General features: G+C 34.6%; 2 protein-coding genes across 4 annotated transcripts in view; one reads left to right on the top strand and one right to left on the bottom strand.

Annotated features, from left to right (window-relative positions):
* Nucleotides 1–1,393: 1,393 nt before the first annotated feature.
* On the bottom strand, nt 1,394–2,516 carry LOC111020580 (large ribosomal subunit protein P2). 2 transcript variants are annotated; one of them, XM_022297283.2, is made up of 4 exons: nt 2,433–2,516; nt 2,246–2,335; nt 1,743–1,975; nt 1,394–1,621 (listed from the first exon to the last, which is right to left on the bottom strand). In XM_022297283.2, exons 2-4 carry the CDS (start codon nt 2,331–2,333, stop codon nt 1,595–1,597), a joined length of 348 nt encoding a protein of 115 aa, XP_022152975.1. In that variant the 5' UTR covers nt 2,334–2,335; nt 2,433–2,516; the 3' UTR covers nt 1,394–1,594. The 2 variants fall into 2 exon arrangements, with proteins under 2 accessions (XP_022152975.1, XP_022152976.1); XM_022297284.2 differs by having other exon boundaries at nt 2,246–2,338; nt 2,433–2,505.
* Nucleotides 2,517–2,714: 198 nt separating this feature from the next.
* LOC111020656 (DNA polymerase epsilon catalytic subunit A) overlaps nt 2,715–23,116 on the top strand; it is a 30,332-nt gene continuing 9,930 nt past the window's right edge. For both annotated transcript variants that reach the window (XR_015789398.1, XM_022297369.2), the window contains exons 1-32: nt 2,715–2,988; nt 4,193–4,258; nt 4,342–4,401; nt 4,522–4,617; nt 6,448–6,608; nt 8,431–8,519; nt 8,603–8,820; nt 9,535–9,621; nt 9,745–9,879; nt 10,241–10,363; nt 10,919–11,002; nt 13,575–13,739; nt 13,843–14,019; nt 14,140–14,253; nt 14,551–14,655; nt 15,327–15,445; nt 15,551–15,692; nt 15,764–15,858; nt 16,229–16,334; nt 16,435–16,514; nt 16,613–16,789; nt 16,953–17,037; nt 17,153–17,233; nt 17,304–17,447; nt 18,138–18,233; nt 18,382–18,582; nt 18,908–18,962; nt 19,049–19,191; nt 19,262–19,707; nt 20,718–20,865; nt 20,951–21,148; nt 21,588–21,662. Coding sequence is in view for 1 of the 2 variants with exons in the window: in XM_022297369.2 (XP_022153061.1) it covers nt 2,830–2,988; nt 4,193–4,258; nt 4,342–4,401; nt 4,522–4,617; nt 6,448–6,608; nt 8,431–8,519; nt 8,603–8,820; nt 9,535–9,621; nt 9,745–9,879; nt 10,241–10,363; nt 10,919–11,002; nt 13,575–13,739; nt 13,843–14,019; nt 14,140–14,253; nt 14,551–14,655; nt 15,327–15,445; nt 15,551–15,692; nt 15,764–15,858; nt 16,229–16,334; nt 16,435–16,514; nt 16,613–16,789; nt 16,953–17,037; nt 17,153–17,233; nt 17,304–17,447; nt 18,138–18,233; nt 18,382–18,582; nt 18,908–18,962; nt 19,049–19,191; nt 19,262–19,707; nt 20,718–20,865; nt 20,951–21,148; nt 21,588–21,662 (4,230 nt within the window). In the remaining variant the exon portion in view is untranslated. The remainder of the gene's footprint in view (nt 2,989–4,192; nt 4,259–4,341; nt 4,402–4,521; nt 4,618–6,447; nt 6,609–8,430; nt 8,520–8,602; nt 8,821–9,534; nt 9,622–9,744; nt 9,880–10,240; nt 10,364–10,918; nt 11,003–13,574; nt 13,740–13,842; nt 14,020–14,139; nt 14,254–14,550; nt 14,656–15,326; nt 15,446–15,550; nt 15,693–15,763; nt 15,859–16,228; nt 16,335–16,434; nt 16,515–16,612; nt 16,790–16,952; nt 17,038–17,152; nt 17,234–17,303; nt 17,448–18,137; nt 18,234–18,381; nt 18,583–18,907; nt 18,963–19,048; nt 19,192–19,261; nt 19,708–20,717; nt 20,866–20,950; nt 21,149–21,587; nt 21,663–23,116) is intronic.

Here is a 23,116-nt window from a genome sequence, read left to right as displayed (position 1 = left end):
AACTTATATAAGTTAAAGATTGCGACACTTAATATTAAGGGTAGAATTTAATGAAATGTAAATTTTAGAGTAAAAATTAATACACTTTAATATTTTCTCTTTTCTCTTTTTTATTATTTTTTAATTTTAATAGTGAAGTACTAGTGTTGAGGAAAATTTGCATATTGCCCCCACTTTTCAAAATATTTGCATCTTGATTGATTCAAGGATGGTGGCTTTTAACATAACCGAGTTTTTTTTTTAGAAACAATGTCAAAAACCATGATACATACCACTAGAATAAATGTTGGTTACTCTATTGCTTATTTAATTATGTTTATGCTAAGGTTCTCTCTCTAAATATTCATGTGCTTATGGTTTGTTCTTGAATTCCTTTTAATGGTCTCTAAACATATATCAAAGTATCTTAAGAAATTAAGACTTTTAACAAATAAGGCAAGTTTAACATAATGTTTTTTCATAAAACATGTTAAATTAAAACATTTGTGCTTGGTGGTTGGTTATATTTTCTTAAAAATTTGGTTACACTATCTAAAACTAATTCTATAATAGCTAAATTTATCATAAAGTAAATCTAAAGTAATTACCATATGATCACTTTAAAAAGATTTAGATCATCAACTTTCATTCTTCAAAATATAATTATAGACCAAATGATTATATTCATTACCAAAAACGTCAAATTGGAAAAAAAGAAACAATTTTCACCATCCCTATGTCCTAAGAAATTAATCCAAACAATTTATAGTCCAAAAACAAATAACGTTTAGAGACTCGATCATTACTCCATCCAAATGTGGTTTTTAACCAATATTTTTTCACTTCCCTTAAAATTGCTACTTTTCAAGATATTTTTCAGTTTAGAGACATTTATTTTTTTTATATACAGTCGAGAATCGTGAAAAAGTAAAAGTATTTCCACTAAATTAATTAATAAAACCCTTAAAGACATCCAAAAAGAAAAAAAAAATCTCAATTCAAACTAACTTCTCATTCAACCAGCCTAAAATCATAACAAATTAAAAAAAGACCATATTTAGCAACGATCTATTTAGCACACGACACCATTCGTTGGTCAACTAAAACAGAGGTTGAAAGTGCATACGCAAGTAGCAAAATCATATGATCCACTTTTAAAGGTCAAAATAAAGAGTCAAACAAATATAACTGATCCATCAAGTTCCTAAAATTGACACTCGTATGACGCATAGAACCTAGGATGATAAAGGTAGAGAATGAAAAATTCAAATCCATCTACTTCAAACTAATTTCTTCGTTGGCTGCAATGAAGACGAGGCGAACCTAGGCAACACAAACCATGGTATTGCAGTAAAACAAGGGAACAAACAATGATGGGAATTAGCATGGTCAAAATTAATCAAGAACAATGGCGTGAGAAACATTGGGAATCATAGATCACGGCGACTTAAATTAATCACTGAAAATGTTGAAATTGAAAATTGCAATTTCATCTATCAAAATTTTGAGTTCCAAGAAAGTCAAAAAGAAAAACACCTACCAAGCTACCACAGCCGGAAACTTGAACGAAATTGAACTAAAAAAACTAACTGATGACGATACTTAAATGAGTTGCTCAGTCGAAGAGGCTGAAACCCAGATCCTGCAGAAGATTGAACATAAAATTTAGTACCCATGATTCATGAAAAACAAGTAACTCACAAATAGGAATATAAAAGAAAATTAAAATGTGTACGACTAAGAAAGACAGATTAAAAACTTACATCGTCGGAATCTTCTTTCTCCTCGACCTTCTCCTCTTTCTTCTCCTCGGCGGCGGCTGGTGCTGCACCACCACCAGCTGCACCACCGGCAGGGGCAGCGACGGCAACTGCACCGCCGCCAGATGGCACTGATGCCAACTTCTCCCGTCCCGAAGCTATCAGCTCCGTGATATCCTTTCCTTTCACTTGGGATAATAGCGACTCAATCCTGTCCTCATCGACCTCAACCCCAACTGAAAATAAAACCCACCAGAAATCTTAATACAAATTTACAAAGAGCACCCCTCATTACGGGTCAGATAGTTTAAGATTTCACGTCACTTCCAGTATTTCTAACGAAATCCAAAAGAAACAAAAAATGCCAATCTAATCTAAATTTCCGGATCGAACAAAAACCTATCGTTCCCAAACCCTAAAACATCAACACAGTCTTGAAAAGTAACAATACTTGTATGGCGACTCAATTTTAAAAGTAAAAGAGAAATAATGTACGAAATAAAAACCTGAATTAAGAATGTTCTTCACATCATCAGCTCCGGGGCTGGTGTTGCCACCCAGTACGGCCAACAAATACGCAGCGACAACCTTCATCTCTGCTTCAACAACATAAAACGTCAAAAATTAGAAATGAGAAGAAATTACAGAAGAGAAATCAGCGGAAAATAAATGGCCAGAAGAAGAAAAAAATACTTGAGAAGCTTGAAACAGCAGTTGCAACCAAGAGGGAGAGAGATCGGAGCCGTCGGTCAAAGATTGTAAACCAAATGTCGCGGACGATAGTATTTATATTATTAGGGTTCTATTTTCGGGCCGAACACTGTTAATGGGCCTTTCGTGGTCCAGCAGTTTCCGGCCCGAGCAAGAAGGGCCTCATTATGGGCCTTTTGTCAGTTTCCGGCCCAAAGGAGGAGGGCATTTTCGTCCTTACAATATAATTGCGCGGGAAAATCTTCTACTGGCAGTGTCGCGGCATTTTGTCTCGGAAGCACAGTTTGGGAAAGCTTTCTCACCATTTTTGTCCCTGTTTATCTAAGGCATTTTTGATTGTCGTCTGATTCTCCGGCGTTTGTTGAAGACCTTCAATATAATGAGCGGCGAAAGCCGAAGGCGAGGCCGCGGAGACAACACTAGGTTGAAGAAGCAGAGGATAATCCGGTCCGCCGAGGAGGAGATCGAATCAAAGCTAGGATTTGATCTCTTCTCTGAAGGCGATAAGAGGCTTGGATGGTTGCTCACTTTCGCTCCTGTAAGTGAATTCTATAGAAGCTGGTTGCTGTAGTGGTAGTAGTAGTAGTGTTTTTTTCTCTCTTCTGTTTCTCTCAACCATGAAATCTCCATAGCTCGTTTTTACAGTGATTGTTTAATCTTAGCTGTCGCTATCTTTCCGAGGAAGAATGGGTTAGTTCCGGAGTGAAAATTGTATGTTGAGTTTGAAGTATAATTTGGTTTTATGTTCCTTTCAACCATGGTTTGTCTAGGAGAAGGCAATTTAAGCTCTGATAAAATAAGAGAGGGGGAAAGAATAGCTTAACGGGCGCGTCAAAATCCAGATGGAATCCTATCTGGACTGAATTGGAGTGATTGCAGCCAAAAATTAGTCTGAAATGGAGCACTCATTTATGGGTATTAGAATATGATGACCCCTATCTTTCTTCTCGGATCAATCCAATACATTGGATTAATGGGGTTGCCACAGGAGATGCAAGACGATTGGGGAGTTTTCTCCGTGGCATAGCGGCATAAGACACTTATCTTTCATCCTCTGGTTTTTTTCAGTCAAGATAGGAGCCATAGTTACGCTTTCCAGTGCCTAAACTCTATTGGTTCTTATGGATTCCACAATACATTGTTAGCCTGTCTCTCACGCAGTGTATTTCCAGGATGCATCTTAGATTGTAGTTTTATTGTATATTTTAGGTGTTGCTGATGATTTTTTGTAGCACAGTTTCAATGAGATGATTTTACTTGTCTCTTTGGGTGCATCCGTTAAAATAAGATGATTTTATTTATAAAGAGACAGATTCAGATTCACTTTTTAATCTGACAAGGGAATAACATATGTTGTTTTATCAAAAGAATAGGGGCAGGAGAATGTTGCAAAATATTTAATTTCTTTCTTATGTATTTAGTTCTTGATCCTTAATTCACATTTTATGTTTCACATAAGCAAAGTATGTGTATTTTTCCATTTAATAAGTGTATTATGTTCCTTTAATATATCAATGAAAAGTTTGTATCGTGTTAAAAAAAAAATTAAGTGTATTGTGATTGATTTCATTTCACTAGCTGCGGAGGTTTTTTATGCTGGTTTAAGAGATAAAGGATGACATGAAATCCCAAAGTTAAAAGAGTTACACTTTGTATTGCAATTGATTGTTAACTCACAGACTTGTTCAGTCTATGATATGCGAAAAGAGTAACATCATTAATTCTTGATTGTAAATTCGCAGTCATCTTGGGAGGATCAGGATACCGGAAAGGTCTTTAGCTGTATTGATCTTTATTTTGTGACACAGGTAAAATGGTGTAACATAACTATATTTGATTGTGTATAATGAATCAGTTCAAAAGTGTAATTTCTTTTTTGATTTTGGTGCAGGATGGCAGCAGCTTCAAATCAAAATATAAGTTTCGTCCTTATTTCTATGCTGCCACAAAGGTATATGATCACATGTAAAAGCCATGTTTTCTTTAGCTTCCTCGTTCTCTTGAGAAACATTTATATCATGGTTAATACCATCATATATTAGAAATGAAAAATATGATGTAAACGTTGTAGGATAAAATGGAAACTGATGTGGAGGCTTATTTGAGACGGCGTTATGAAGGTCAAATAGCTGATATTGAGATTTTAGAAAAAGAAGACCTTGATCTTGTAAGTTTTTACATGGATCTACCTACATCTTTCCCCTACTTTGTTTATTCTTTTTGTATTCATTCTTATTTAGTGGTAATAAAGAATTAATTATATTGTAGCTTTGAGGTGCAGAAAATTATCATTATGAACTAATAAGAAATTAGAAATTCCAATTCTTTTCAAGCCAGTATTTTTTTTTTTTTGCGAAAATTTTCTTTACATGTAAAGCAAGGACAAGATAGCTACTTTTGGAAGTATACATTATATGCTGTGTTCTAGAGTTTAGTTGCTTGTGAAGATCATCATACGTACAAAAAGAATTTACAAGCTTACACCATTCAGAAGTTAGAAATCCGGCAAAATCCCACATTTAGTCTTCTCCTAAGAAGTCATTTGGTTTCTCTTGGTCAGATGTTCCAAAGAACCTCCATATTCATTTTACTAGGAAAGATTTGTTTCTGAGTTTATTGTCAACAATACCCAGTGATCGCATTACCCTTATGAATGCTCTTCAACATTGATTACCATATTTTCTGATTTTTGCCTATTGACGTTTAATCCGGATGCCTCTTCGAAAAGATTCACCATATTGAAAAAGTTGGAGATATCCCTTTCCTCATGAGAAGAGAAAAGTGTTTATTTAACTAATAAGCTTGAATACTTCATTAAGAAATATTTGGTTTCATATTTTATTTGCTAAGATTCAATTTTTTCATTGAATAGTATTTAATAATTATTGACTGCCAAATTTGTAAAAAATTAAACCAAATGCCGTTTGTCTAATTCTAGTATTAGAATATGTTATTTTATTTCTTACACCACTATTGAGTGGCTGCTAAAAAAAATGTTATTTCTTAAAATTTCTTTATTTAATTGTGAATTTTGAAGAACTTGTATGAGATTTATTATTCGAGTAATTATCTTGTAAAGAGTTTGATCTCATGACCAATTGGTTGAGTTTAATTTTAAATTTTCTATTTGCCCATAGACTGGCGTTCTTGATGCACCTGGGAGTGCCATAGGCTTGTGTCTGGTTGTATGATTAATCGTGCAATTAGATGTGTCATTTTGTAATTCACTCACATAAAAGAATACTTTACACCTTATTAATTGATTGTCTTGCTTCAATGAAGGTTACGGCTCATTTTGTGCCAATTTCCTAGAATCCATGGAGCATTTGTGCTTTGGTGCATGTTGCACCATAAAAAACCATTCCACTACTGTGCATTCTAGCTTTAAACTTTATTTATATAAGGTTTGGTCAACGTTGTCAGTTTCACAAAATAAGTACCTATTGAGTCCATTCAGCATTGTTCTGCCTTTAAATGGAAAAATAAAGAAGATTGTTTTGTCTTGAAATTTCTTTTTGTTGGAAATTGCTTTATATAATGGGTCTTACGAATGAATAAACCACCACTCAACCCAAAAGATTTAGCTGATGGATTGGGTAAATTTAATTCATCTATATGCATTCTAACACTCCCCCTCACTTGTGGGCTTGGAAAACAACATCAAGACCCAACAAGTGGCAATCATAATAAATGGAGAGGAAACGACAACGCAGGGGTTCGAACACATGACCTCCCACTCTGATACCATCTTAAGAATGAATAAACCACCACTCAACCCAAAAGCTTAAGTTGATGGGTTAGGTAAATTTAATTCATTTATATGCATTCTAACAATGTGTATTTCTGTTACCATGTAACTTGTATCTCTGTATTAGACTACACATTAATTTTATATCTATTCACTTACTCTGCGTAGGCTTCATTATTATATTACTCAAGTGCAACTGATCTATATCCAACTTCTGATGTATAATAATCATTGTTTGCTCATCTGCAGAAGAATCATCTGTCAGGCCTTTGCAAGGCATATTTAAAGCTATCATTTGACACTGTTCAAGAATTGATGCATGTAAAGAGTGAACTTTTGCATGTTGTTGAAAGCAATTGGGCAAAGTCTGATGCTGCGGAAGCATATGATTCTATTTTATTTGGGAAAAGGTGAAACTTAAGAGGTTTAAGTTTAATGTGCATTGTATAACATGATTTTATAATTCTCTTATCATCATTTTTGTTAAATGTTTTTTAGAATTTGATATTCAAAATTGTGAGAATGTTAGATAGTTGATTTTGGTAATGCAAGATGATTCATAAAATATATATGAACTTGAAGATGACTATGTTTCTTTCATAGAATTTTTTCCATGGTCTTGGTCACAATGAAAAATACAAAAGTGCTCAAAAGATAAAAACTCCTGTGGGAGTGAAAAAAAAATAACAGTTAAACTATTTAGGAACAAAGGCATCCCATGAAGCATAAATAATGTAACAAAGTAATCTTTAAAAAGAGAGGAAATTGAACACCATCAGCAAGCTTTGAACTTAGCTTATTCAAAACAGTCAAGCCACTCCCATCCCTTGTTTTCAAAGATTCGTTGGTTTCTTTCAAAATCAAATTTTTAAAAGAATAGCTTTAATCGCATTTGCCTATAATAATCGAGCTGTTGGAGGTAGAAAAGGCCCAAGGAGAAGTTGCATTACATTTTCTTTTGCCGAACTTGAGAAAACCCACTATAAGTTGAAGAGAAGAAATAACCTTGCCCAACATGAAGCTGCAAAAGGACAGAAGAAGAAGATGTAGGATTGGCAGTCACTATTTTGCCGAGCAGAGAATGCATAAGGATGGCTGGAGATGCCAAGAGGCCTGCTTCTTTTGAACAATATCCGAGGTATTTAGATTTCCAAAAAGGAGAATCCAAGAAAGTACATTGATCTTCTTAGGGCCACCTGTTTTCCAAAGAGCTGTTAACAGCTTTTTCGGTAGTTTGTGGCCATTCTCCAAGTACCTGGACAAGGATCTTGCCGAGAAGATTCCTGAAGAGTCTAGCCCCCACTTTATTTTGTCTTCTAAAAGGGAGAGGGAGGTGGAATTGAGAACTTCAAGAAGAGAAGTAAGCTCAATTATTTCAGCATATTTCTTTTTTTTTTTTTTTTTTTTTTTTTTTGGGATAAGAAACTTTATATTAGAAAAACTCAAAAGGGGAACAGCCTGGGTAGAGTCAACCCCACCCAGAGAAGCTATACAAAAGCTTTCCAATTGTGTAAGAAGGTGGAAAGATTGTAATTACAAAAGAAATTGCTATAGTTAAGGCACCACCAAGAAGTGGTGTGTTGAACACCACTACAAAAAGATTCAAAAGTAGAGTTCATATCTTCAAATATACGACGATTTCGTTCTCCCCATATCTTCAGCATATTTCAAATGTCTTCTTGAGGTAAACTTCCAAGAGTTGGTAGATATACCCCAACAATCCGCCACTGAGCAATTGGGAGAGTTGCTGATGATGAAGAGAAGAGGAAATTTGTCTTTGAAAGGAGTGTCTCCCTTCCATTTATCATGCCAAAAAGAGACCCTTATGCCACTGCCCACCGAGAAAAAACAATGCAGCTGTGCCATTTGCCAATGTTGTGTAATATTGAACCAAGGACAATTTGAAACATTATTTACTTAATAACAACAGTCGTGACGTATGCAACTGTTCCAAGAAAATGAAGCATTTAAAATATAATTAAAAAATATTCCTGCATGTTTGGAAGTCTTTGATGCTTGGGGCATAAGTGCAAAAAATGAAACAGATACTCGAACCCTATTATACCTATCCTATGATAGGAAATCTTCCAAACAAGTGCCCTTTCAGGTTTTAGTTTTATTGTAGCATACAAATGCTCTTCTTTTAGTTCTCATTAAGGAATATCATTGACAATCATTACATAGTTTAATTGTATTAGCCTGTCTGGTACTAATTTGTCTCTTGATTTACAGGGAACAAAAGCCTCAAGATTTTCTAGAATGTATTGTTGACCTTCGGGAGTATGATGTTCCTTACCATGTTCGCTTTGCTATTGATCATGGTGATTTCTCATTTTATTTAATTTGACTAGTATTAAAAGTCATTTCTTTATTTTATATCTTTTGACACAAACCTGTTCCACAGATTTGCGCTGTGGACAATGGTACGATGTTAGTGTATCAAGCACTGGTGTTATGCTTGAGAAGAGAAAAGATCTTCTGCAACGTGCTGAAGTTCACGTATGTGCCTTCGATATTGAGACCACAAAGCTACCATTGAAATTTCCAGATGCTGAATATGACATGATAATGATGATTTCCTATATGATTGATGGACAAGGGTACCTCATTATCAACAGAGAGGTATTGTATGTAATATCATCCCGACTCCCGTCTGTAGAGTGGAGTGGAGCGTGATAAATTCTTGAAGACTATTTGTTTAATGCATTTTACTTATTATAAATATGTTTAAACATGTTTAGTTTTTTTTGTAATTTGTATAAAAATTACTCACTTTAGTGTGATGGATCTATCAATCTTATTCAACTTTCAGTTCAAATTCATGCAACTATTGGTCGATGCAATTTTGCCGAGTCAAAAAGTTTGGGAATTTTAAATAATTATGTAGCTATAAATTATATCCAATTGAATTTTCATGACTTTTTGTCTATTTCACATCAAAGTTCAAAAGTTTGGTGCAAGTTTAATTAGAAAATAGACAAATACTCCTAGCATCTCACTTAATTATATTATCATGAATATTCTTTGCCAGTGAACAAAGAGAGGAGCTAAATGACCAGAATGACTTCTTGACATGTCCATGTTGTGTTTGGTCACTAGTTCTTTTTGTTATTTTGAGATTTTATGCACTCATGATTGTACTCTTTCACCTACTAGAAATCTATAAGTCGTATGTTCATCTTTTCTTCATGTATTGTGGTTCAATTAATAAACTTAAAAATGAAGGTTCTACTAGTTAGTAAAATTTTATGATCTTTACTTGGCATTTCACTTTCCACTGTTTTTCTTATACATGTATTCACGATAAAAATTACGATGATTTCATAATATTTGCAGTGTGTTGGAGAAGATATTGAGAATTTGGAGTACACTCCAAAACCAGAATACGAAGGATTCTTCAGAGTGACCAATGTGAAAAATGAGGTAAAGATTATGTTACCATGTTGTGATTAATTTTCCTAGTGATTAATGATCTATGATACACATTTCTTTTTAAGTTATTTAAGAATCTTTATTTAATTAGACTTTTTTTTATCACTATTGCAGCTTGAGCTTCTCAAACTGTGGTTTGCCCATATGCGGGAGGTGAAACCTGGTATCTATGTCACCTATAATGGTGATTATTTCGATTGGCCATTCCTTGAAAGCAGAGCTGCCTATCATGGGTTTAAAATGAGTGATGTATGTCTATTATTTTTTTTTAAGTGCCTCTTTATTCGGGGAAATAGCTTCAACCACTCAGTTTCTTTCTGCATTTTTGATTATTAGGAGTACTTGCATGATTTTTTCAGCAATGTGGAGTTATGACTCATTTAGCGTGTATGTTCCTAGTGCACATTGAACTTCCATGCTAATATGCGTTTTCGTTTCAAATTTGTGTGAATTCTTATTTGTGTCAGTAGCTGCCGATATACAAATTGTTCTTAGGTCATATGGTTTTAATTGCTTTCTAAGTTTGGTATCGATTGAAACTTCTTGATTGGTGCAAAACCTTGGCACTCCTCTTTTCCTAATGAATTTATTTGTCATTTTGATCTTATAGGAAGTGGGATTTCAATGTGACAAGAATCAGGGGGAATGCCGTTCAAAATTTGCTTGCCATTTGGATTGCTTTGCGTGGGTAAAGCGTGATAGCTATCTTCCTCAGGGTAGCCAGGGTTTGAAGGTACAATATTTAAATTCAGTAGTCATTTTTTTTCCTTATTTGTAATAGACTATGAATTAATGGCAACCCTAATTAAGAATGTTAATGATATATGGGTTGGGTGCAAATTACTTTCTTGGGAAGTGATTCCATAAAGCTGCAAATACTGTGTCATGCAACCATGACTTTATCTCCTGTATAACTATAATTAAAAACTTCCTTCTTTTTCCCCGATAACTTCTATGGGTTTTACTTAGCAAAAGTGAGACTATCAATACTGGAATTCTTCAATACTTATTCACTGTCTTTTATGTTCACATTGCACTGATGGATTCAATAAACCAATGAAAGGGTGTCACAAAGAAAAAGAAAGAAAGAAATGCCTATCCAGATGCCGAGGTTGTCTTGTTTTCAAGTCAATTATGGTTCTAATCAACCAGAGAAAACAAATGAGAAAATAAAATATATAAATAAATCTATTCTAACAATACAGTTACAGAAATATGTAGACATTCCTCTATGTTTCTATGATAAGCAACTACTTTTACATATATAGTTGTTTTAATCTTATGATAGGCTGTCACAAAAGCAAAATTGGGTTATGATCCTCTTGAAGTGAATCCTGAGGATATGGTGCGGTCTGCAAAGGAAAAGCCTCAGGTATGAAAAATGAGTTGTTTTTCTGTTATTTTTATAATGTAATTAAGTCTTCCTGGCTCTGATATTGGAGTGGCTTCCTATACGGGAAAAAAAGAGGAAAAAGAAAAGTAACCAAGTCTTCAACAACCCTAAATCTGTTAGATTGTTCAATCATCTGATATATATACTTCTCCTTGCCTCATTGGAGAGCTTTGAATCTATCCCTTAACAAACTAATTATATGCTTACCTACTTATTGCTTACATCATCTGATATATATTCTCTTACAGAACTGGAGGGCCTACACATTCCTGTATAGAAGTTATCCTTTCCTGACAGATAACTAACTAACTCATCATGCTTAACACCCACGTCTTCCTCCTTCCATACATGAACTTAATTGTGGGCTTATTAATCATATCAGAATTTCATATCCTTCAAGTACATTTCTGAATACTTATACCACTTTTCATAAAAGGATGAATTCTTGTATGTACCAATAGAAACACGACTTCCTCCTGGAAGTTATATACTTTTGGAACTTTTTCCATGTTCTGACCACCAAAAGGTTTAGAGTTGGTCTATTCTTCATGGTTGTCATTTCTCTCATATTTTTTTTTAACAAGAAACGAACTTTTCATTGATATATGAAAAGGAACAAAACTGTTCAAAGATACAAACTCCCGAAGGAGTTATAGAGAAAGCAAGAAATAGAAATTAAAACATAAGACAAGACTACAAAGGAGAAGTAAAGGCCTCTCAATTCATACAAATCATACTAGGGGAATACAAAGAGAACATATCGGAAAGAGCACACCATTGAGAAGCTTTGAATTTGGCAATGTTGAAGCATTCCAATGGTGGGCGACAAGAATCTTCAAAAATCCGTTGATTCCTCTCAAACCATAATTCTGAGATGATAGTCTTAAATCCATTAATCAAAAGTAGATTAGCTTTAGGTGCCAACCCAACCCATGTAGAATCTGAAAAATATTATTAGCAGCCTCACGATCCCACACCCATTCTAATTGGAACATCTGGAGAAAAAGATTCCAAGAAACAGCAGCATATGGGCAGAAAAAGAAGACATGATTTAAGCTTTCTTCATTTTCTGCACATAAAAAGAAAATGGATGCCTGTAAAGCCATCTTAGGAGCAGACTTCCTCTGCAAAATATCTGCTGTATTGACTTTGCCATATAATAGAATCCAAATTAACATATTAACTCGTTTTGGGCTGCCCGAACTCCAAAGAGAGAGTAGAAGAGCTTTTGAAACCCGCAAATCAGCTCTTTGAGACTTGGACAGAGAAGAAACAGAGAAGAGGCCCAACTTTTCCAATCTCCAACAACGAACATCATCATTTTCTGAAATAGTAACCGAAGAAATGCAAGAAAGAAGCTCCGAAAGCTCCATAATCTCCTCATCTTTCAATGCCCTTTGAGTTACAATATTCCATGAAGAGGACTCACTATCCCAAGCTTCCGAAACCGAAATAAGAGGAGAAGTCAAAATGCTGTAAATAGAAGGAAATCTATCCCTTAAGAGAGAGACTCCAATCCATAAATGATGCCAGAAGAGAATTCTCCATCCATTGCCAATTTTGAAAAAATAGGATTTCTCCACCTGAAGCCACTGTTTGTTGATATTATTCCAAGGACTACGACCTGAACCATGAAGTTTAGGTATCGCATTCCAATTAAAATGGTCAGATCCATATAAGCTGGCCACCACCCTACGCCATAAAGCTCCTGTCTCCATGCTGAACCTCCATCCCCATTTAGATAAAAGAGCATTGTTGCGCTTAAGAATACAACCAATGCCTAAACCACCTGCTTCCCGTGGGAGGGAGGCAATATCCCATCTCACCAAATGTCTCAAGGATCCTTTCGAAGAATCACCCCACAAAAAGGAACGCATCTTTTGCTCAATTTGTTTACTAACTATCACTGGGACTTGAAAAATAGATAAGTAATAAAGGGGAATGCTCCTAAGTACATATTGACATAAAGTCGCTCTTCAACTTTGCAACAAAAAGAATTTGCAACCTACACAACCCTTTGGTCTTCCATATTTATGCCATTCAAAGATGATTTTTCCCAGTTAACTTTAAGATCAGACAACCACTCAAAGGCCTTAATGGCTTCAAATAGGATCTTAAGCATCTCATCATCATCTTTACAAAACAATAATGTGTCATCAGCAAATTGCAAGTGGGAGATGTGAATTGAATCCCTCCCCACTACAAAACCTTCGAACACTCCTTTTTGGTAAATGCTGTCCAAAAAACTACTAAGCACATCGCTTATCAATAAGAATAGGAAAGGAGAAAGGGGATCTCCTTGCCTCAACCCTCTTGAAGCCTTAATTCTCCCTCTCGGTCTCCCATTAATGAAAACCGAAAAGTTATTGCCTCTCTCATATTTGGATTGCCAATTTCTCATGATATGCAATTACATTTTTCATAATTCTCAACTTTACTTATTAAAGTTTGTTTATTTACTAGAAGTTAACTATTGTTAGTCGTGAATCTAGAATCTTTGTGAGTGTCTTCCTAATATCTGTTTCCTTTGTCATTGAAAATGCTATTGCAGATGATGGCTTCCTATTCTGTTTCAGATGCTGTTGCTACGTACTACTTGTACATGACCTATGTTCACCCTTTCATTTTTTCTCTAGCAACTATAATTCCAATGTCACCAGATGAGGTATTGCGGAAGGGAAGTGGGACACTCTGTGAAATGCTTCTAATGGTTCAGGTTGGCCTTTTATTTTACCATAGATATGTTTGTTCATCCTTTTCTTATTGAACCAATGATTTGTTTTTACCTTCAGTTTATGGTGATCTTATGCTTGTTGCAGGCTTACAAGGCCAATGTTGTGTGTCCTAACAAACATCAATCAGATCCAGAGAAGTTCTATAGCAATCGGCTTCTTGAAAGTGAGACATATATAGGTGGTCATGTAGAATGCCTAGAGAGTGGTGTTTTTAGATCTGACCTTCCTACCAGTTTTAGGCTTGATCCATCTGCTTATGATGTATGCCACATTCATGCTTCTCAACCAAGTTTCTTTTATTATATAATTCTCTTAGTAATTTAGTACTCAAGTAACAATGTTGCTAAAAAATCACTCATTGCTGATTACTCTGCTTTTCAGCAATTGATATACAACTTGGATAGAGATCTGCAGTATGCCATACAAGTAGAAGGAAAGATGGACTTGGAGTTGGTGTTAAACTATAATGACGTGAAGAACGCAATCATGGAGAAGGTGGCAAGAATTTCTTTTTAATTAGTTGTTTTATTTTATTTTGTGACAACTATTTTATGATTTTTATCTCTGCCAATCCTTGAATGCGATTATTTTTTAGAATGGTTAATGAATTGAAGCTACTTTTCTTTAAGCTCACTGGGCTGAATTTTTCTTTTGGAAACAAGACTCGCGATACTGATAAATTAATTTTCTACAGCGGTGTTTCCATCTTAAAATATTCGATGATGGCATTTCTTCTTATTATTTTGTCCATTCTTTTTCATTTTCTTTCTCCCTCTCCCATCTGATGCACAGCTTATTAGATTGCGGGATGAGCCTGTACGTGAAGAGGGCCCTCTGATATATCACCTTGACGTAGCTGCAATGTATCCTAACATTATTTTGACAAATAGGCTTCAGGTGTGTTCATTTACCAATCCACAAGACAAAAAAAATTATGTTCCTTTTGGTTAACCTTTTTGGCAGTGTCGGCACCAAAAGGTATATTTTTAATTTTAATGGAGAATTAAAAATTATTATTGATTTTTGATTTCTCTATGTTTTCAACCAAGGCTGTTTTGTAGTTTGAATTTAATAAGTTTGCTAATAGTGGAACATACATTTTCAAATTTTGCAAAAAATGGAAAATACATTTTCAAAGTTCTGAAACAAGACTGAAAAAGTCCAGATAATTTTCACTTCTTGACTACCCTTGATGTGTTCAACTGAATTATATGTGAACACTAACTAGTTTGAATAGCCATTTATTCTGTCATGGAAAATGGTGCGAGCATCATGTCACAATGCTTTTGAGGTTAATATAGGGAAGTTTGAGCCCTTGTGTTTGATTATGTTGGGTGACATTGATTCATGAATAAGGAATATTTTTCCTTCAATTTGCTTCATTAAGTTATCTGGACTGTACTGTGTCATGTTGAGAAGCATATATAGTAACCTGACTACTTGCCCAATTCCAGCTGACATAAGATGACTACTTGTTTTACCAAAATGATTATTTCCAAGGGTCAATGTACTAGGCATTAGTTTCATGTTCTTCATGGCTTCAACAACTTATTTTTGTTCAATTCCAGCCGCCATCAATAGTTACAGATGAGGTTTGTACTGCTTGTGATTTCAACCGTCCTGGGAAAACTTGTCTACGGAAACTTGAATGGGTTTGGCGTGGAGAGGTATTCATGGCTAAAAAAAGGTCACCTCTCTCTCTCTCTCTCCCTCCCCTTGTGTTATTCATGTGTTGTTATTCATCATGAAGTGACTTATTGAAATTGTGTGTTGTCACTTTTAACAAATTCAGTGACTATTATCATTTGAAGAAGCAAATTGAGTCTGAGTTTGTTGATAGCGGTAATGTTCGGTTGTCAAAATCATTTCTTGAACTTCCGAAGTTGGAGCAACAGACAAAGCTCAAAGAGCGTTTAAAGAAATACTGTCAAAAGGTTTATTTATCTCTATTTAGTTGTATGTTTGAAAGTAACTTTTTGACATGTATTAATGCTTAGTCTTTTAGGCTTATAAACGGGTACTTGATAAGCCAGTCACTGAAGTTCGAGAAGCAGGGATTTGCATGAGAGAAAACTCCTTCTATATTGACACTGTCCGTAGGTACGTGATTTAGATAAGTTAGAAGTTAATACATTTCTTAGCTGATGTTTCCTCGTTTAGTAGTTCAAACTTCAAACCATTATGTATGGTGGTCTTTAAAATGGTTTCATATATTGTTGCTATTTTCTTCTGAGGTAACATTACAGAGGATATTCAGCCCTTCTTTGGCATCAATTCAGTGTTACCGTGGTATTCAGTTAGTAAAATTAGATAATGTTAATGGGGATGTCGCACTGCTGATAACATGACAAAACACTTACCAGTAAGTTAACAAGATAGATGGACTGAGTCATCTTGTAGGTAGGATATCTGTTACTTTCTAGTCCAATTACATTTCAAATCTGACTTGCATCTTTCCGAAATGTCCAAGTTTTCGAGATAGAAGGTATGAGTACAAAGGGCTAAATAAAGTATGGAAGGGGAGACTATCAGAAGCTAAAGCGAGTGGAAATTCAATCAAGATCCAGGAAGCCCAAGTATGGAAATTGCTTTTAACTTCTTGATCACTTACAATGTTTCCAATCTATTTTCGTAATTACCATGTATCGGATTTCATTTTTCCTCATATTTTTGCAGGACATGGTGGTTCTTTACGATTCTTTACAACTTGCTCATAAATGTATCCTCAACTCCTTTTATGGATACGTGATGCGAAAGTAAGTTCTCTTTGATTTGGTTTATCATCTTTTATATTTTTGCTGTTTAGGTGAATACAGTGTCATGCCTTCTCTTTGAAATGATATTTTCCTTCTAGGGGTGCCCGATGGTATTCAATGGAAATGGCCGGGGTAGTTACATATACAGGAGCAAAAATCATTCAGAATGCCTGTCTGCTAATTGAGAAAATTGGAAAACCTTTGGAGTTAGACACTGATGGTATCTGGTGTGCACTACCTGGATCATTCCCAGAGAACTTCACCTTCAAAACAAAGTAAGGATTGGTCTTTCACAATTCATATGTATGCTTAGTGTTAAAATAGTGAATATACATAAAATTCAAAATGTATGCTTTGCAATTGTGCTCTTTGTAGTTTGTCCTACTGCTAATGATTATCTAAAAATGATGACTCTGTCATTTGAAAAATCTGTTTCAGAGACTTGAAGAAGTTGACAATTTCATATCCATGTGTTATGCTTAATGTTGATGTGGCTAGGAACAACACAAATGACCAATACCAGGTAAGTTGGTACTTATTTATTTTATTTCTTTTTTTTTAGTCTTCTACATCAACATGTTTTCTGACTCACTTGTGACATATCATTCTCATGTTTTAACTTCTAAGTATTTTGACAGACGCTTATAGATCCTGTGAGGAAAATATATAAAACGCATAGTGAATGCTCAATAGAATTTGAAGTCGATGGACCATACAAGGTAATGTAGCCATTTATTTTTATTTGATTAAACTACATTTTTCGAGATGTTCACATAGTTTGTGGTTTAGGCAATGATCCTTCCTGCTTCCAAGGAAGAAGGCATTTTGATCAAGAAGAGATATGCTGTCTTCAATGATGATGGAACCCTTGCGGAGCTAAAAGGCTTTGAGATCAAGCGTAGGGGGGAGTTAAAGCTCATCAAAGTTTTCCAGGTCTTTCTTCCTATTGTTTTGCATTTGTTCTTTGCTGGTCATATCTTGTTAAATAAAGTCCATACTTCACCATGGAAGAAATGTCAAGGGCAAAGGTGTAATTTGTTACTTATCAAGGCATGGGTAAGTCTTGTAGTATAGCTGCTGCACGCTAAGCTGGTTAAGATCATCCAGTTTTTTATTCTTTAATCAGTATAATATATAAATTGTGGATTGAATTAATTTACCGACCCAATTCTTTGGTTGTATAGAAATGTTCCAGTTATTATTTTTTTTTCCCATTTCTATGATAATTTAAGGATTTTGGGGAGCTGTTTTGTTTTCCATTTCTACTTCTGTTTTCAGAAATCTTTTAAAAGTTGTTTCGGTTAATTGTAAAAGTTAAAACTATCATGAATTTGAAATAACCATTCTCAAGTCCATGATTTTGGGAGGAAAAATAATTTCAGTTGGTCTTAGAAATAAGTTACCTACAATAAATTTAGAAGCATGCAACACCGGGGATTCAGAAATAGCTAAAATGGAATTCGCTTAGGGCACTGGTTGGGTATGATAATCGTTACTATCTTCCTGATAAAGACTCCTCAGTATGCCAATCTTCATGTTTTTGCATGTGATGCAATCTAACACTACATTATTATGTTATATCTAACTTATATTCATGTACATAAGTATATTTTAAACGTGTAGGCTGAACTTTTTGACAAGTTTCTTCATGGTTCCACCTTAGAAGAATGCTACTCAGTAGTCGCATCTGTTGCCAATCGTTGGCTTGATCTTCTAGATGTAAGTAGAATCTGAATTCAATATACACACAAACTAACAGCCTAGGGGCAGGGGTGGGAACCCTCGCCCAAGGAACTACAAATATTAATTTGTAAATTACTTCAAATTTATGGGTTTTTTCTTCCCTCCCTCTGTTTCTTCCACACAGAATCAAGGAAAAGATATTGCAGATAGTGAGTTGCTCGATTATATATCTGAATCCAGTACCATGAGTAAGTCCTTGGCTGACTATGGGGAGCAGAAGTCTTGTGCTGTTACCACTGCAAGACGTCTTGCTGATTTTCTTGGTGATGCAATGGTCAGGGATAAAGGTCTACGTTGTCAATATATAGTTGCATGTGAACCTAAGGTATGATATACTTTCAATGAGCATTCGTAATTTTAAACTCAAAAATCTAAGTTTTTGGCTGGTATTATTGTTCCTAAGAAGTTTTGAGAATAATTGGAACTAGCTTTGATCATGTAGCATTCATGTAAAGATGTTCAACCAAAAGGATAGCAATGAGTGAATTTTCTCATTTCATCTTGTGATTACAAGAGAGCAGGATGATGTTTCTAATAATGAATTGAATTACATAGAGTTTGTCTCCCACCTCTTAATAAATTAAAATTATTCCATTTTTCTAGCTTCTTGCCCAACTCTTCATTTCATTCTTATGTTGATAATGTGACAGGGAACACCTGTAAGCGAGCGTGCTGTTCCAGTTGCAATCTTTGAAACTGATGCTGGTAAAAAACCAGCGTGGATTTCTTTAACATGGATTTTGTGGTTTCATAATTAAAATATAAATTGACTTCTTATGATCAACTTGCAGAAATAATGAAATTTTATGTACGCAAATGGTGCAAGATTTCATCAGAAGTTGGCATCCGATCCATCATTGACTGGTCATACTACAAGCAACGACTAAGCTCAGCCATTCAAAAAATTATAACAATTCCAGCTGCCATGCAAAAGGTTTGCTTCTTGTGATCTATTTGAGTAATCTATCTTGTTTTCTTACTAAAAGAATATATATATTTTTTAGGTTGCAAATCCTGTCCCTAGGGTGGTTCATCCTGATTGGTTACATAAGAAAGTTCGTGAGAAGGATGATAAATTTCGCCAACAGAAAGTAGCTGATATGTTTGCATCCTTAAACAGAGGTAAATATTCAGGAAAGAACAGTGATGATGGTTGCAGCAAACATGTGATGAATGAAGAGAACTCTGAAGATTTAGAAGACTTCCAAAAGAAAGCAAGTTCTACAAATGGTCCAAAACCAGTTGTGCGATGTTATGATGTCAGAGGCATGAAACATCCAAGAGATAGTGAAGTGGACTCTGTGAGGCAGGTGAATTTTAATGGTGGAGGATGTGAGCCTTCTTCACCATTGCATGTTGAAAACGTTGACAAAAATGTAGATTACCATGGATGGCTTGAAATGAAGAAGCGAAAGTGGAAGGATACTTTGGACAAGAGGAAGAAGCAAAGGTATGTTGCCTTCAGTTAGATAATCTACAAAGATTGGCTTTGAGGAAAATATAACGGGGAAATTTATGCAAATGTGCTATAGAGATACTAAGTTGTGAAGGTAAGCTTTTGTTTTGATGCGTCCTAATTGCAAAGTACGTTCCTATTTCAAATAGGTAGGTGGTGCATTTAGCATATGCATCTTGATTGATTCGATTTTTATTATTTACATCCAAGTGAAAGCATACAGAAATGGTCCTACTAAAGTAAGAATTGTAGGTTGAATGCAATGGTGCTGCTGCAATTAAGTAGGAAGTGATTATGACTTTAATTTTCAGTATTTTGTTTGGAAATTCATTGTTAATATATCAGCTATCAGTTATCTTCATTGTGGATGTGAAAAATGTGGTAATTCTTTATCATGCTGGTTTGTTTTACTTTTTCATGGAACACCTAGGTTTGGGGTGGATGTATTTTAATGATTTCCTTTTGGGTTCTTGAGATTAAAGTCTTTAGTGATATGTATTTTTTCAATACTAATAATTGAGCTCCTTTTTGTGAAATCCATATGCTTTTCGTTTTTGTGGGGCAACTCTTGTTTTTTTTTTGGCCTTTTTTCTTTCCATTTAATTCTCTTATACTTTCATTCTTCTTCATGACATCATGTATTATCATTCTTTATAAGGGCACGTAAATAATAAATAAAGGCTTCATGGTTTGCAAGTTTAAGCATATAGATTTAGCCAAGTTCAGAGCTTCTCAGTGGTGTTCGTTCTTGCCCCTTTACAAGAATTATTCTATCTCCTACAATCTATTCCTCTTGAGATGCATTCTTAACATCATGACACTCGTTCTTTTGTATTTCTCTGTCTTTCATGTTTTCATTCCTATGAGAATTTGTATCTTTGAGCCCTTCTATTTCTTTTCATATACCTTAATGAAAAGTTTTTTTCTTGCTGATAAAAGTTTAAGCATATTTTAGATGTATGGTGACAGATTATGTTTAAGCAGGATATCATTTGTTTTGGCAGATTGGTAAATTTAAGGACTTCGCTTCCTGCTAATGATGTTACATGGGAGTTAAATGCTGCTATGAATAATAAAGAGACTCCTAGAACTTCTGGTGTTGGTTCATATTTCAAGAGGCATGAAGTATCTATAACACGCTGCCACTGGCAGGTAGTATAACTACCTTTTTTTTTTTAATGTTTGAATGGATATATTAATTTTTTTTTACTCACTTGGCCTTGTATTTTATTTTCAGATCTTACAGCTTGTTCATAGTTCACAGAGTGGCCAATTTTTTGCATGGGCTGTTGTTGAAGGAGTTATGCTAAAGATTCCTATTACTGTTCCTAGAGTTTTTTACCTTAATTCTAAAGTACCCATTACAGAAGAATTTGTGGGTAGGCGTATTACCAAAACTCTTCCTCATGGAAGGCGCAGTTATAACCTATATGAGGTATTTTAGGATTTTATTTTTTTAAATAAGAAACAAATTTTTCATTGATATATGAAAAGGAACAAAATTGTCTAAAGATGCAAACTCCCATAGGAGTGGGAAAAGAAAGAAAAAAAGAGAAAAACAGAGCCGTAGAAATAATACAATTCTTTCATACCCAAGACCTTGACCAACATATAGATAATAACGGAGAAACCAAAACAATAACTATGTAAACCACAAAAACCACTTGCAACTGATACTGAGAAGAGGCTGACCACCAACTTTAAAGAGACCATCTTCAAAGATCTTTCACATCTAACACATCCTCGACACAAGCCTTTGAACTTCCTGAAGATTTTAGGATTGTTCTTGAAATGTATTATATTGTTTCTATAAAAATTATAGTTTTTTGAAAGTTACTTTATTTTTACTTTTGTAAAAAAAATTATGATTACAGGTTGTGACTGATGAAGGTCAATTTAGGACGCTGAGCAATAAACTTGCAGCCCTCCTAGCAGATCCAGAAGTTGAGGTCAATATCTAACCTCCTTTTCTGTTTTTTCAAATCTCCCTATGCCAAATTGAATGCATGCAGTCTTCAGACGAGGTTATTTCTTTTTCACGAGTGCCCAAAAAAGGGAGGAAAATGAATGTAACTCCTTGGCTGTAAATGGAGATCAATTGTTATGGTGGACTTTGTAATGCTTTTATGCATATTAGCTTGATTTACAGATTAATAATTGGAAATGAAATACTTTTAGATAAAGAAACATAAATCTTAATAAGGAGAAAGTATCAAAAGACTAGGGGACATCCCAAAACCAGACTAAATCAGATAGCTTATAGCTTAGCTAAAATCATGAAAAAAAAAAGGATAGTTACAAATGTGTAGTGGTGTTCACATTTTATTCTTACCTTCTATATTCATAAAGTATTTTGGCCCTCTAAGACAGATGTACTTCAATTTTTAGCAGTAAATTTTTTTTTGGAACAAGAAACAACTTTTCATTAATATATGAAAAGGAAAAATGTTCAAGAGACAAACGGGGTGAAAAAAAAAAGAGAGAATACAAGAAATAAAAAGAATGAAAAAAAAAAAGAGAGAATACAAGAAATAAAAAGAATTAATATAACAGGAAGAGCAATACAAGCTCAGAAAAGATGCGAAGAATTCTAAACCAGAACACAGGAAACTGCTTGCTGTAGAACTTGGAAAACCAAAAAAAATTCAGAGCCAAGACCGCATGAGAGATAAAAACTTCCTTAGATCTATAAGCGAAGACCAAGCTCCAATAAAAACCAGCCGAAATTCTAAAAGTGCAGCAAGAAAAGACCATTTCCACAAAGGCTATCAAGGAGTAAACACCAAAAAAAATTAAGCCTCGATGCTATCCTCAAAGAACCTCAAATAATAAACCACCAAATGCCAACCCTGAAGCTGAAAAAATAAACTTAGAGATCCTCGCCAACCAACCAACCAACCCAACTAAATTTGCAAAGCTTCAAAAACTGCTATTTTTAGTAGTAACTAGTCGAATTATTGACTAGAGGATAGTTGAGGGCCCTTAGGACTAGTTGGGCATCCCATTTTGTTTTATGGTGTCTTATAGAAAAATGTTTTATAGTGAGAAGTTCGTATCTTTAGGAAAAAAACCATATGACGTACACAAACTTTGATGAGGTTCAAATTAGGTAGTTCTTGCACCACCCATTAATCCAATACCGGGACCAGTAGCTAAAATTAATGTGGTATCACTATAAAACATTTTTCCCTTTTTTTTTAACAAGATACGAACAAATAATGAAATGGAAAAAGAGGCAGCTTTCTCTGCATTCTTATAGACTTATGAATGTCTTTGAGTTCTAGTTTTTACGTGTGCAAGTCTGTTTCAATTTTTATAACTTGTGTTTAAAACATGTTTTTTGTTTGTATGATCGCGACACTTACATGAGAATTTGAGACGCTATAAAATATGTGAAAGTTAA

This window comes from Momordica charantia (genome assembly GCF_013281855.1).
Source record: "Momordica charantia cultivar OHB3-1 chromosome 2 unlocalized genomic scaffold, Mcharantia_2.0 BLBB01000002.1, whole genome shotgun sequence".
Classification (NCBI taxonomy): Eukaryota; Viridiplantae; Streptophyta; class Magnoliopsida; order Cucurbitales; family Cucurbitaceae; genus Momordica; species Momordica charantia.
This window is presented reverse-complemented; position numbering and strand designations above follow the sequence as displayed.